At 38.0% G+C, this 15864-nt stretch overlaps 1 protein-coding gene across 2 annotated transcripts in view; it reads left to right on the forward strand.

Annotated features, from left to right (window-relative positions):
* ASH1L (ASH1 like histone lysine methyltransferase) overlaps positions 1-15864 on the forward strand; it is a 204352-nt gene that overhangs the window by 169569 nt on the left and 18919 nt on the right. For both annotated transcript variants that reach the window (XM_030842181.2, XM_060298439.2), the window contains 3 exons: positions 13572-13680; positions 14110-14274; positions 14437-14531. In XM_030842181.2, the coding sequence (XP_030698041.1) occupies positions 13572-13680; positions 14110-14274; positions 14437-14531 (369 nt within the window). The remainder of the gene's footprint in view (positions 1-13571; positions 13681-14109; positions 14275-14436; positions 14532-15864) is intronic.

The following is a 15864-nucleotide window of genomic DNA, read 5'->3' on the forward strand; positions in this document are numbered from 1 at the left end:
TGTGTGTGGCAAAACTGTCCTTCAAAAGTGAGGAAGAAATCAAAACATTCCCAAATAAACAAAAGATGAGGGAATTTGTGAGTACTAGACCTACCCTGCAAAAATGCTCAAGGGTCTCCTGCAAGTTGAAATGAAAGGACCCTAGACAGTACTTCATGCCATATGGATAAATAAAAAATCTTAATAAAGGTAAATACATGGGCAATTATAAAAGCTAGAATTTTGTTACAGTGGTTTGTAACTGTACTTTTTGTTTTCTACATAATTTAGGAGACTAATGCATTTAAAGGAATTATTAGTTTATTTTTTGTGCACACAATTATAAAGGTGTAATTTTGTGATACTGAAAGGAGTAGAAAGAGCTGTAAAGGAGCAGAGTTTTTATATGTTAATTGAAGTTAAGCTGCTGTAAATAAAATTATAGTGTTATAACTTCAGGATGTTCAGTGTAATCCTCATGATAACCACAAATGCAGTAGCTACAGACATGTACAAGAGGAAATTAAGAAGGAATTTAAACATTTCACTCCAAAAAATTAAATACTATAGAAAACAGGAATTCAGGCAGTGAGGGACAAAAAGCTATAGGGCATATTGAAAACAAATTGCACAATGACAGAGGTAACTCCCTCCTTATCAATAGGCAAGTAGATAAAACTCTCCAGAAGTGAATGGAATTCAACATCATTTATAATAAAAGCTCTCAGCAAAGTGGGTAAAGGAATGTACCTCAACATAATCAAGGCCATATGTGATGAGCCAACAGGTGGAAGTTTGAAAGCTTTTCCTTTAAGATCAAGAAGAAAACAACGATGCCCACTACGACCACCTGTAGTCAACATAATACTGCAAGTCCTACCTAGAGCAGTTAGGCAAGAAAAAATAAAAGTCATCCAGTTGAAAAAGAAGAAGTAAAACTGTCTCTATTTGCGGATGAAATAATATTATATATAGAAAATGCTAAAGACTCCACCAAAAAACTTTTGAAACTGATAAATGAATTCAGTAAAGTTGCAGGAGACAAAATCAAACATAAAAATTAGTTGCGGGGACTCCCCTGGTGGTCCAGTGGGTAAGACTCCATGTTCCCAATGCAGGCGGCCTGGGTTCAGTCCCTGGTCGGGGAACTAGACCCTACATGCCGCAACTGAGTTCACATGCTGTGACTAACAATCCCTCATGCCGCAACTAAAGATCCCGCATGCCTCAACTAAGACCCAGTGCAGGCAAATTAAATAAATAAAAATATAAATAAATGAATAGTTAATAAAATACTTATTTTTAAAAAAATCAATTGCATTTCCATACGCTAATAACTATCAAAATTTTTTTAAAATCCTGTATGCAATAGTATCAAAAAGAATAAAATACCTAGGAATAAATTTAACCAAGGAGGTGAAAGACTTGTACACTGACAACTGTAAGATACTGATGAGAGAACTTAGAGAAGTCACAAATAAATGAAAAGATATTCTGTGCTCATGGATTTGAAGAGTTAATATTGTTTAAATGTCCATACTACCCAAAGCATCCTACAAATTAAGTGCAATAAAAATTAAATTCCAATGGCATTTTTCACAGAAATAGAACAAATAATCCTAAACTTTTTGTGGAACCACAAAAGACCTCGAATAGTCAAAGCAGTCTTGAGAAAGAAGAGCAAAGTTGAAGGCATCACACTCCTGATTTCAAACTGTATTACAAAGCTGTAGTAATCTAAACAGTATGATATTGGCAGAAAAACAGATTCATAGATGAATGGAACAGAATAGAGAGCCCAGAAATAAACCCATGCATGTATGGCCAATTTATTATAGAGGAGCCAAGAATATACAACGGGGAAAGGGCAGTCTCTTCAATAAAGGGTGTGGGTAAACTGGATAGCCACATGCAAAAGAATGAAACTAAACCACTATCTTTCAACATACACAGAAATCAACTTAAAGACTTGAATGTAAGACCTAAAACCATAAAACTCCTAGAAGAAAACAGAGGGTAAGCTCCTTGACATCAGTCATGGCAATGATATTTTTTTGGTTTTAACACCAGGAGGAAGGCACTAAAAGCAGAAATGAACAAGTGAGACTAGTCAAACTAAAATGTTCCTATACAGCACTGAAAACCCTAAACAAAATGAAAAGACAACCTATAGAATGGGAGAAAATATTTGCAAATCTGATAAGGGGTTAATCTTCAAAGTATATAAGGAAATCAAACAAGTCAGTTGCAAAAAAAAATCCAATTAAATATAGGCAGAGAATCTGAATATACATCTTTTTTTATTCAATATTTATTTATTTGGGTACACCAGGTCTTAGTTGCAGCAGGCGGGATCTTTAGTTGCAGCAGGCAAACTCTTACTTGCAGCATGTGGGATCTAGTTCCCTGACCAGGAATCGAACTTTGGCCCCCTGCATTGGGAATGCGGAGTCTTAGCCACTGGGCCATCAAGAAGGTTCCTGAATATATATCTTTTTAAAGAAGACATGCAGGTGGCTAACAGGTACATAAAAAAGGTGCTTAATGTCACTAATCATCAGGAAAATGCAGGTCAAATGCACCTCATAGAATGGCTGTTATCAAACAGACAAGAAGTAGGAAGTGTTAGGAAGTGAAAAAAAGGAAACCCTTGTGCACTGTTGGTGGGAATGTAAATTGGTGCAACCACTATAAAAAACTGGAGGTTCCTCGGAAATTTAAAAATAGAACTGCCATACAGTCCAGCGATTCCATTTCTGGGTATTTATCTGAAGGAAGTGAAAACACTAACTCAAAAAGATATCTGTACTCCCATGTTCATTGCATGATTATTTACAGTAGCTAAGACATGGAAACAACCTAAGTATCCATCAGTGTGGATGAATGGATAAAGAAAACGTGTATATCTACAATGGAATATTATTCAGCCATAAAAATGAAGGAAATACTGCCATTTGCAACAACATGAATGGGCCTTGAGGGCATTATGCTAAATGAGAAATCAGACAGGAAGACTAGTACCACATGACCTCACTCATGTGCAGAATCTTTAAAAAACAAACAACAACTGTTAGATACAAATTGGTGGTTGCCAGAGTTAAGGGTTTGGAGGCTTGGAAAAATGGGTGAAGGTGGTCCAAATAAAATAAGACATGAGGATGTAATGTGCAGCATGGTGGCTATACTTAATACATTGTATAGTTGAAACTTGCTAAGAGAGAGAATCTTTTATATATATATATAAATTTATTTTATTTTATTTATTTTATTTTTGGCTGCGTTGGGTCTTCGTTGCTGCACGCGGTCTTTTCTCTGGTTGCGGCGAGCAAGGGCTACTCTTCGTTGTGGTGTGTGGGCTTCTCATTGCAGTGGCTTCTCTTGTTGTGGAGCACGGGCTCTAGGCATGTGGGCTTCAGTAGTTGTGGCCCGCGGGCTCTAGAGCGCAGGCTCAGTAGTTGTGGCACACGGGCTTTGTTGCTCCACGGCATGTGGGATCTTCCCAGACCAGGGCTCGAACCCGTGTCCCCTGCATTGGCAGGTGGATTCTTAACCACTGCACCACCAGGGAAGCCCAAGAGAGTGAATCTTAAAGAGCTCATCACAAGAAAATAATTTGATACCATGTGTGGTGATAGATGTTAACTAGACTCATTGTGGTGATCATTTTGCAATATATACATATAATGAATCATTATGTTGTACCTGAAACTATTATAATATTTTATCTCGATTACACCTCAATTTTTAAAATAGATTGGCAGAATAGAGTAAAAACACATGATCCAACTATATACTGTGTATAAGAGATTCAATTGACATCCAAAGACACAAACAGGTTGAAAGTGAAAGTATGGGAAAAGATATTTCATGTAAATAGTAACCAAAAGAGAGCACGAATGGCTAAAATAGACTTTAAACCCAAAAAGGTTACAAGAGACAAAGAAGGACATGTGTTTTTTAGAAAGGTTCCACAAGAAGATACAAAAACTGTAAGCATTTACACACATAATGACAGAACCTCAAAATATATGTAGCAAAAACTGACAGAATTGAAGGGAGAAATAAACAATTCTGCGATAACAATTGGAGACTTCAATACCCCACTCAGTAGTGAATACAACAAACAGAAAGATGATAAGGAACAGAGGACTTAGCACAATAAACCAACTAGATCTAAAAGATATTACAGACTACTCCACCCAACAACAACAGCATTTATATTCTTCTCAAGTGCACGTGGGACATTTTCCAGGGTAGACTATATGTTAGGCACAAATTAAGTCTCAATAGATTTTAAAAGCCAGATATCATAGAAAGTATCTTTTCTGTCCACAATGGATGAAGTTGGAAATCAGTAACATAAAGGAAATTGGAAATTTTACAAAACCAGTTGGTCAGAAAAGAAATCACAAAGGAAATTAGAAAATACTTAGATATGAATGAAAATGATAACACAACATACCAAAACTTATAGAATGCAGCAGGAACAGTGCTAAGTAGGAAGTTTATAGGTATAAATGCTTACATTAAAAATCAAGAAAGAGCTCAAATCAGCAACCTAACTTTACAACTTAATGACCTAGAAAAAGAACAAACTACACCTGAAGTTAACAAAAGGAAGGAAATAATATAGAGCAGAGATAAATGAAATAGAGAATAGAAAAACAATAGAGAAAATCAATGAAACCAAAAGTTGGTTCTTCAAAAAGATAAGCATAGTCAACAAATCTTGGGACTTCCCTGGTGGTGCAGTGGTTAAGAATCCGCCTGCCAATGCAGGGGACATGGGTTTGAGCCCTGGTCTGGGAAGATCCCACATGCCATGGAGCAGCTAAGCCCATGCACCACAACTACTGAGCCTGTGCTCGAGAGCCCGCAAGGCACAACTACTGAAGCCCGTGCACTGCAACGAAGAGTAGCCGCCGTTCGCCGCGACTAGAGAAAGCCCACGCACAGCAACGAAGACCCAACGCAGCAAAAAATAAATTAATTAAAAAAGAAAAGAATCCACCTTCCAATCCAGAAGTTGCAGGTTGGGGAACTAAGCTCCTATGTGCCACAACGAAGACCATGTGTGCTGCAACTAAGACCCAACTCAACAAAAAAAATAAATAAGAAAGAAAATAATTTTTTTTTAAACTAGATGGACAAAGAAAAAGGCACCCAAATTACTAAACTCAGAAATGAGATGAGGGACTTCCCTGGTGGTGCCATGGGTAAGACTCCGTGCTCCCAGTGCAGAGGGCCTGGGTTCTATCCCTGGTCAGGGAACTGGATCCCGCATGCTGCAACTGAAAGATCCCACGTGCTGCAACTAAGACACAGAGCAGCCAAATAAATAATGTTTAAAAGACAAATGAAATGAAAGTGGGGACATTACTACCAATTCTGCAGAAATGAAAAAGATTATGAGAGTACTGTGAACAGATGTACACCAAAAAATTGGATAATCTTGTTGGAATGGACAAATTTCTAGACACACAAAACCTACTAAGACTAAATCATGAAGAAATAAAAAATCTGAATAGACCTGTAACTAGTAAGGATATTGAATCAGTAATCAGAAATCTCCCAACAAAGAAAAGCCCTTGACTTGATGGTTTTACTGGTGAATTCTACCAAATTAATACCAACCCATCTCAAACTTTTCCAAAAAATTGAAGAGAAGGAAACACCTCCTTACTCACTGTATGAAGCCAGCATAACCCTGATACCAAAGCTTGGTGAAGACCCTACAAGAAAACTAGATACCAATACCTCTTATGAACATTCATGCAAAAGTCCTCTACAAAATACTAGCAAACAGAATTCAACAGCATATTAAAAGGATTATGCACAATGACCAGGTGGGATTTAATCCTGAAAGGCAAAGATGGTTCAGCATATGAAAATTGATCAGTGTGATACACTACATCAATAAAATGAAGGGGAAAAGAAATCACATGATCATCTCAGTTGATGCAGAAAAAGCATTTGACAAAGTTTAACACCCTTTTATGATAAATGTACTCAACAAGGGCTTCCCTGGTGGCACAGTGGTTAAGAATCCACCTGCCAGTTCAGGGGACACAGGATCGAGCCCTGGTCCAGGAAGATTGCACATGCCACAGAGCAACTAAGTGCGTGTGCCACAACTACTGAGCCTGCGCTCTAGAGCCCACGCGCCACAACTACCGAAGCCCACGTGCCTAGAGCTCGTGCTTCACACCAAGAGAAGCCACCGCAATGAGAAGCCCACACGCCTCAACGAAGAGTAACCCCCATTCACTGCAACTAGAGAAAGCCCACGCACAGCAACAAAGACCCAACACAGCCAAAAATAAATAATTTTTTTTTAAGTACTCAAAATAGGAATAGAAGGACTACGTGAACATAATAAAAGCCATATATGAAAACCCACAGCAAACATGATACTCAATGGTGAAAGACTGAAAGCTTTTCCTCTATGATCAGGGACAAGACAAGGATGCCCACTTTCTTCACTTCTATTCAAAGTAATATTGGAAATTCTAGCCAGAAAAATTAGACAAGAAAGAGAATATAAAAGGCATCCAACTTGGAAAAGAAGAATAAAATTTTCTCTATTTGTATATTGTACGGTCTCTTGCAGCTGCGTTTCTATATACAGTGGGAAATCTGAAAAGGAAATTACAAAACCATTTCCATTTGCAGTATCATGAAAAAGAATGAAGTACTTAGAAATTAACTTAATCAATGAGGTGAAAGAATTGTACAATGAAAGCTATAAAACATTGCTAAAAGAAATTAAAGATATAAATGAATGGTAACACATCCCATGTTCATTAGAAGATTTAATATTGCTAAAATGTCAGTATTGCCCAAAGTGACCTACAGATTCAATGCAATCCCTATCAAAATCCCAAAGACTTCTCTTTTTTTTTCAGAAATAGAAAACCCATCTTATAATTCATATAGAATCTCAAGGGACCCCCCCCCAAATAACCAAAACAATCCTAAAAAAGAACAAAACTGGAGGACTCACACTTTTTTATTTCAAAACTTACTACAAAGTTATAGTAATCAAAGCAGTATGGTATAGGCATAAAGACAGGCACATAGACCCATGAAATAGAGTAGAGAACCTTGAAATAAACCTTCACATATTTGGTCAAATGATTTTTTTTACAACTGTGCCAACACCATTCAGTGGAAAAGCGATATAGTCTTTTCAGCAAATGGTGCTAGGAAAACTGAATATCCACATGCAAAAGTATGAAGTTGGTCCCTTACCAAACACCGTATACAAAAATTAATTCAAACCAGTCAAGGACCTAAATGTAAGACCTAAACCAATAAAAGTTGAAGAAGAAAACATAGAACAAAAGTTTCACAGCAGTGGACTTGGCAATAATTTCTTGGATATGACACCAAAGGCACAGGTAACCAAAGAAAAAATAGACAAAGTGTACTTCATAAAAAATTTTAAAAGACACTATTCCGGGCTTCCCTGGCGGCGCAGTGGTTAAGAATCCGCCTGCCAGTGCAGGAGACAGAGGTTTGAACCCTGGTCCGGGAAGATCCCACATGCCACAGAGCAGCTAAGCCCGTGCGCCACAACTACTGAGCCTGAGCTCTGGTGCCCACAAGCCACAACTACTGAGGCCGTGTGCCACAACTACTGAAGCCCGTGTGCCTAGAGCCCATGCTCTGCAACAAGAGAAGCCACCGCAATGAGAAGCCCACGCACCACAATGAAGAGTAGCTCCCGCTCACCCCAACTAGAGAAAAGCCCACACGCAACAACGAAGACCCAACACAGCCATAAATAAATAAATAAATAAATTTATTTTTTAAAAAAAGAAGACACTATTCCCAGAGTAAAAAGGCAACCCACAGAATGGGAGAAAATATTTGCAAGTCATTTATCTTATAAGGTATTAATATCCAGAATATATAGAGAACCCTGAAACTCAACAACAAAAAGACAGCCCAATTCAGAATGGCCAAAGGGCTTGAATATACATTTCTCCAAAGATTGTACAAATGGCCAATAAGCAAATAAAAAGATGCTCAACATCACTAATCATTAAGGAAATGCAAATCAAAACTATGAGATACCACTTCACACCCTCAGAATGGCTACTGTGAAAATAACAGAAAACAATAAGTGCTGACGAAGATGTGGAGAAAGAGGAACCCTTGTGCTCTCTTGAGAATCTAAAAATGGTATAGCCACAGTGGAAAAGGGTAAGGAGGTTCCTCAAAAAGTTAAAAATAAAATTACCCTATGATCCAGCAATTCAGCTTCTGAGTATATACCCAAAAGAATTGAACGTAGGTTCTCAAAGAGATATTTGCATCCCCATATTTTAATTTTTATTTATTTTTGGCTGCGTCAGTCTTAGTTGCAGCACATGGGATCTTTTGTTGCGGCACGCGGGCTCTTCATTGTGGCGCACAAGCTTCTCTCTAGTTGCGGCACGCGGGCTCCAGAGTGTGTGGCTCTGTAGTTGCAGCACGCAGGCTCTTCACTGTGGCGCATGGGCTTAGTTGCCCTGTGACATGTGGGGATCTTAGTTCCCTGACCAGGGATCATACCTGCGTCCCCTGCATTGGAAGGCAGATTCTCAACCACTGGACCACCAGGGAACTCCTTTTTTAAAAAAAATATTTATTTATTTATTTGTTTGTTTGTTTGTTTATTTAGGCTGCTGACCAGGGATCAAACCTGCATCCCCTGCATTGGAAGGCAGATTCTCAACCACTGGACCACCAGGGAACTCCTTTTTTAAAAAGAAATATTTATTTATTTATTCATTCATTCATTTATTTAGGCTACACCGGGTCTTAGTTGCAGCATGTGGGATCTTCGTTGTGGCATATTTAGTTGCAGCATGCGGGATCTTAGTTGCAGCATGCATGTGGGATCTAGTTCCCTGACCAGTGATTGAACCTGCACCCCCTGCATTGGGAGTGCAGAGTCTTACCCACTGGACTACCAGGGTAGTCTCTGCACCCCCATATTTTATTAACATTATTCATGGTAGCTAAAATATGGAGGCAACCCAGGTGTCCGTAATAGATGAAGGACTAAGGAAAATGTGGTTTTTACATACAATGGAATTATTATTCACCCTTTAAAAGGAAGTTTTGCAGTGTGCTACAACATGGATGAACCTTGAGGACATTATGCTAAGTGAAATAATCCAGGCACAAAATGAAACATACTACTGTATGATTCCACTTATATGAGATACTTACGAGTAGTCAAAATCATAGAGACAGTAGAATGGTGGTTGTACGGGGCTGAAGGGAAGAGGGGTTGGGAGTTATTGTTTAATAGGTATAGAGTTTCAGTTTTACAAGATGAAAAGAGTTATGGGATTGTATGGTGGTGATAACTACACAACAATGTAGATGTTCTCTCTTTTTTTTTTTTTTTTTGGCCATACCACACGTGGCATGTGGGATCTTAGTTTCCCGACCTGGCATTGAACGCACACCCCCTGCAATGGAAGCGCGGAATCTTGACCACTGGCCCACCGGGGAAGTCCAATGTGGATGTTCTTAATACCATTAAACTGTACAGTTTTAAATGGTTAAGATTATAAACTTTGTTACATGTGTTTTAACATAGTTAAAGAAAATAGAATAATATGAACAACTTTCTATAACGGTGTCCACTATCACCACCTCTGTTTCACTTCATGAAACATTAGTCACCTAGGAATAGATTTAATGAAAGTTTGTAGACCTCTATACTGAAAACCACCAAACATCATTGGGGAAAAGGACAATTAATGGAGAAATATGCCATATTGATGGGTTAGAAATCTCAATATTTTTGAGATGTCAGATCTTACCAACTTGATCTAAAAATTCAAATCCAATCAAAATCCAATTTTTATGGAAATTGACTGGCTGATTCTGAAACATATATGTAATTGCAAAAGACCTAAAAAAGGTAAGATAATCCTGAAGAACAAAATTTAAGGACTTAAACTACCAATTTCAAGACTTACTGTAAAGATACGCTAATTAAAACAGTACGTATTTGCTTGGGCTAGATTAATAGACGAATGGAATAGAATAGAGAGTCTGGGCAAAGACCCATAAATGTAATGTCCCCTGATTTTATGACTAAGGTTTCACTGTGGATCAATGAGGAAAGGATGGGGACTTCCCTGGTGGTTCAGTGTTAAGAACCCGCCTTCCAATGCAGGGGACATGGGTTCAATCCCTGGTCGGGGAACTAAGATCCCGCATGCTGCAAGGGCACCTAAGCCCACGTACCACAGCTGCCGAGCCCGTGCACTCGGGAGCCTATGCGCCACAACTAGAGAGCCCACATGCTGCAATTACTGAGCCAGTGTGCCACAACTACTGAGCCCGCACACTCTGGAGCCCATGTGCCACAACTAGAGAGAAGCCCGCGTGCTGCAATGAAAGTTCCCACATGCCACAACGAAGATCCCACCTGCTGCAACTAAGACCCAACACAGCCAAATAAATAAATAAATTTTTTTTTTAATGAGGAAAGGATGGTTTTTTAATAAGTGGTGCTGAGTCAGTAGGCTCCTACATCAGTCCACACACACAAATTAATCTAAGATGAATCTTAGACCTGAATATCACCATTGAAACAATCACCTTTCTAGATGGAAAAATGGAAGAATATTTTTTTATTGATTTTTTATTGAAGGATAGTTGAATTACCTGTACACTGCTGTACAGCAAAGTGACTCAGTTATACATATATATACATTCTTTTTCATATTCTTTTGTTATGGTTTATGACAGGGTATTGAATATAGTTCCCTGTGCTGTACAGTAGGACCTCATTGTTTATCCATTCTATATATACCAGTTTGCATCTCCTAATCCCAAACTCCCAATCCAGCCCTCTTCCACTCCTTTACCCCTTGGCAACCATCAGTCTATTCTCTGTGTCTCTGACTCTGTTTCTTAGATAGGTTCATTTGTGTCATATTTTAAATTCCATGTATAAGTGATATCATATGGTATTTGTCTTTCTGACTTACTTCACTTAGTATGATAATCTCTAGTTGTATCCACGTTGCTGCAAATAGCATTATTTCATTCTTTTTTATGGCTGAGTAGTGTTCCATTGCATATATATACCACATCTTCTTTATCCATTCATCTTGTCAGTGGACATTTAGGTTGTTTCCATGTCTTGGCCATTGTTAATAGTGCTGCTATGAACATAGGGGTATATATATCTTTTCCTTTTTTTTTTTTTTTTGGCTGTGTTGGGTCTTTGTTGCTGCGCGCAGGCTTTCTCTAGTTGCGGTGAGTGGGGGCTACTCTTCGTTGAGGTGTGCAGGCTTCTCATTGCAGTGGCTTCTCTTGTGGCGGAGCACAGGCTCTAGGTGCGTGGGCTTCAGTAGTTGTGGCTCACGGGCTCTAGAGCAGAGGCTCAGTAGTTGTGGCGCACAGGCTTAGTTGCTCCGCAGCATGTGAGGTCTTCCTGGACCAGGGCTTGAACCCGTGTCCCCGAATTGGCAGGCAGATTCTCAACCACTGCGCCACCAGGGAAGTCCTTAATCCCCTGATTTTTAATGCAACTTAATTGCTATGTGACTGTGAACAAACTCTGTAATACACAAATACCTCATGTATAAATAGGGATTATAATACCTATCTCATAAGGTTGTTCTGAGAATTAAGGAGATAACCTGTTATGATTGTGGCACAGTGGTTAAGACTTTGAAGCCAGCCTGCCTTAATTTGAAACTTGATTCCCCCAGTTGTTAGCTGTGTGACTTTGGGCAAATTTCTTACATTCACTGTTCATCAGCTTCTTCATTTAGAAAATGGGGGTTATAACACTACCTTTTTAAATATAGTTGTTAGGAGGACTAAGTAAGTTATAACTAATATAACAAGCACTCTGAAAGACAAATATAAGACATGACACTGTAAAACTCCTCAAAGAGAATGTGGGCAAAACATCCTCTGCATAAATTGCAGCAATGTTTTCTTAGGTCAGTCTCTCAAGGCAATAGAAATAAAAGCAAAAATAAACAAATGGGACCTAATCAGACTTATAAGCTTTTGCACAGCAAAGGAAGCAATAAACAAAATGAAAAGACGAACTACAGGTTGGGAGAAAATATTTGCAAATGATGCAACCAACAAGGGCTTCGTTTCCAAAATATATACGCAGCTCATACAACTCAGTAACAAAAAAACAAACAACCCAATCAAAAAATGGGCAGAAGACCTAAATAGACATTTCTCCAAAGAAGACATACAGATGGCCAATAGGCATATGAAAAGATGCTCAATATTGCTAATTATTCGAGAAATGCAAATCAAAACTACAACAAGGTATCACCTCACACCGGTCAGAATGGCCATCATTAAAAAGTCTACCAATAACAAATGCCGGACAGGGTGTGGCGAAAGGGGAACCCTCTTACACTGTTGGTAGGAATGTAAATTGATGCAGCCACTGTGGAAAACGGTATGGAGGTTCCTTAAAAAACTAGGTATGATCTGGCAATCCCACTCCTGGGCGTATATCTGGAAAAAAACACTAATTCAAAGATGCATGCACCATAATGTTCATAACAGCATTATTTATAGTAGCCAAGACATGGAAGCCACCTAAGTGTCCATCAAGAGATGAATGGATAAAGAATATGTGGTGTATATATATACACTACTCAGACATAAAAAGAATGAAATAATGCCATTTGCAGCAACATGGATGGTCCTAGAGATTATCATACTAAGTGAAGTAAGTCAGAAAGAGAAAGACATACCATATGATATCACTTATATGTGGAATCTAAAATGTACAAATGAACTTATTTACAAAACAGAAACAGACTCACAGAGATAGAAAAACTTATGGTTTCCAAAGAGAAAAGGGGGTGGGGGAGGGATAAATTAGGATTTGGGGATTAGCAGATAAAAACTGCTATATATAAAATAGATAAACAACAAGGTCCTACTGTGTAGCACAGGAGACTATATTCAATATCCTGTAATAAACTATAATGGAAAAGAATATTTAAAAAAAGCACTCAATAAATGTTAGCTGTAATTATATGTTATTATATATAATAACATATATAATATGTTATATATATAATATAATATATATATTATATTAATATATAATATATATAATATATATAATATGTTATTATATATAAAGCATCTAGAACAAACAGTACATGAACGCTCATTAATAACATAGGTAAAATAGAACAAAAGAGACCCTCATGTATAGGTTAGAAAGATGGAGATTAGTAGGAACTAGAAGATTTTTATAGGTAGCCCATAGAAAATAATTTTAATTTGTTTAGTAAGTAGACTAAAGCCATGTGTTAGAAGGACTTTGAATACCAAGCAGGAAAAGTTAAGACCTTTGACAACATAAAACATGTTTTCCAGAAAACTGATTTAGGACTGTTAGTCTGTCAGTATTGTATAGGCTAGATAGAAGAAAAGAGAGATTAAAGATGGAGTGATTGGCCAGGAGACTTGAGTAATTGGACACAGAAACAAAGACAAATTTGAAATCAGTATACCAACTTTTCTGGGGTTTGGGCATGGTATCATGAATCTCTGCCTTTAACTCATTCCTTTCTCTACAGGTCTGTTAATGGAGTATACCGGATTGGACTATATGCTCTTAAAGATATGCCAGCTGGTACTGAACTCACTTATGATTACAACTTTCATTCTTTCAATGTTGAAAAACAGGTAAGAATGATAAATTCAAAGGAGTTATGACCTTTGTCACAGTACTCTGTATAACATGGGCCTTCAGTGAATGTTACTGATTTGTAGCCACTGAGAAATACATTGGAGAAGACAGTTTTTCACTCTTTACTCCACTTATCTAGGATACATAGGTCACAGTTATTCTTTCAGAACTGTGTGGAAGAGACTGCTCAATCATCTTTTGTCTCCAGTCAGTTCTTAATTTTTTCTGGTGAAGTTTTCCCAAAATTTAATCTTTCCTTTCTACTACAGTAGAAACCCATTTATTTTATTCTCAACCAGTTATGTTCCTCTATATGAAAATTTCTTGACTCAAACTTATTGTTGGGTGTCCAGATGCTCAGGCATTCTATTTGAACTTTTAAATGAGACTGCAGGCTAAAAGCATTATTCTCTTTCCCTTCAAAGCAACTGTGTAAGTGCGGCTTTGAAAAATGTCGAGGAATCATTGGAGGCAAGAGTCAACGCATGAATGGACTCACCAGCAACAAAAGTAGCCAGCCAGTGACCACACATAAAAAGTCTGGACGGTCAAAAGAGAAGAGGAAGTCTAAGCACAAGCTGAAGAAAAGGGTGAATAATAATCTCATGGTTTTCCCCAAGTAGCTGCTTAGAGGCAATTATTGAAATAAGGGAAATACCAAAGGGTGCCATCTTTAGAGTTGTTTTAATATTCTTTGAGGTGATTTATGATTTATCTTGTTTTTCCTGCAATCTGGTCCATCTGTTTTTTAGAGAGGCCACCTCTCTGAGGAACCCAGTGAAAACATCAACACTCCAACAAGATTGACCCCCCAATTACAAATGAAGCCAATGTCCAATCGGGAGAGGTAAAAAGGAGATTTGCTTACCTAAACTCTTTAAGTTATGTGACTTGCTTGACAATTTAAAAATTATTAAACATCTGTATAGTTGAGACATTTTGCGCAGGAAGGCTTTAAACAAGGATTCAGGGGTGAACTTGGGTGGGGGGAAAAAGTATTTTTTCCCTAATTTCTAACTGAAATTTAGCATTTCCTTCAAATGTGACTAAGCAAAAGAAAAAGATGTGTATATGTGTGTGTGTGTATAGTAGTTGCAGTTTCCATGAGTTTGTCACCAATATTTACATTTTCATATCATGTTATAGGTATTACAGATATCTCAAAATATCATTTACATTCACTTCCATCTTAAAATTACTATGGTTGTTAAACCCAGCACTAGATCTTTTCATGTGTTAAAAATTAAGATTCATCTCTATATCACAATTTCAGGGTTTTTGTTTAATATTCTGAAAACTGCATTTCAGTTTATTCAGTTTCCTTTTAATCCGGTATACTAAAAGTTACTTAACATTCGTGTATTTATTTATATATTTATTTATTTATTTTTGGTTGTGTTGGGTCTTTGTTGCTGCATGCAGGCTTTCTCTGGTTGCAGCGAGTGGGGGCTACTCTTTGTTGCAGTGCATGGGCTCTAGGCGCATGGGCTTCAGTAGTTGTGGCACACAGGCTCAGTAGTTGTGGCTCCCGGGCTCTAGAGCACAGGCTCAGTAGTTGTGGCACACAGGCTTAGTTGCTCCACAGCATGTGGGATCTTCCCAGACCAGGGCTCAACCCCGTGTCCCCTGCATTGGCAGGCGGATTCTTAACCACTGCACCACCAGGGAAGTCCCTGAAGTTACTTAAAATTTTAAACACTTTTAATTAACATTGTTCAGAGGAGGGTTACATGGGCTTCACCAAACTGCCAAAGGAATGAATGCCACAGAAAAGGTTAAGAATCCCTTTTTTGTTGATAAATTAACAGAGCAATAAAAAGGATCTTTAATGGTCATCTTTGCTTTTCCCTACATTGAGATAATATTTGTCCATGTCAGAAGAGAAGTAAATATGTATGTCCTATTTTTCAAATTGTGTTGGGACATTTCCTACATCTTCCCTAACTATATACTCCAATATCTTAGAAAGTTCATCCTTATTTACAACTTTCCTAAATTTTAGCCCCTTTCATTCTATTTCACTTTGAATCATAGAAATTTTAAACTTCAGTAAAACAGAGAAGTCCAGTGGTTCTCTACTTCGGCTCCATAGTGGCTTAGGGAGCTTTTTAAAACTCCTGATGGGGCTTCCCTGGTGGCGCAGTGGTTGAGAGTTTGCCTGCTGATGCAGGGGACACGGG

This window comes from Globicephala melas, chromosome 1, assembly GCF_963455315.2.
Source record: "Globicephala melas chromosome 1, mGloMel1.2, whole genome shotgun sequence".
In the NCBI taxonomy this organism is placed as follows: Eukaryota; Metazoa; Chordata; class Mammalia; order Artiodactyla; family Delphinidae; genus Globicephala; species Globicephala melas.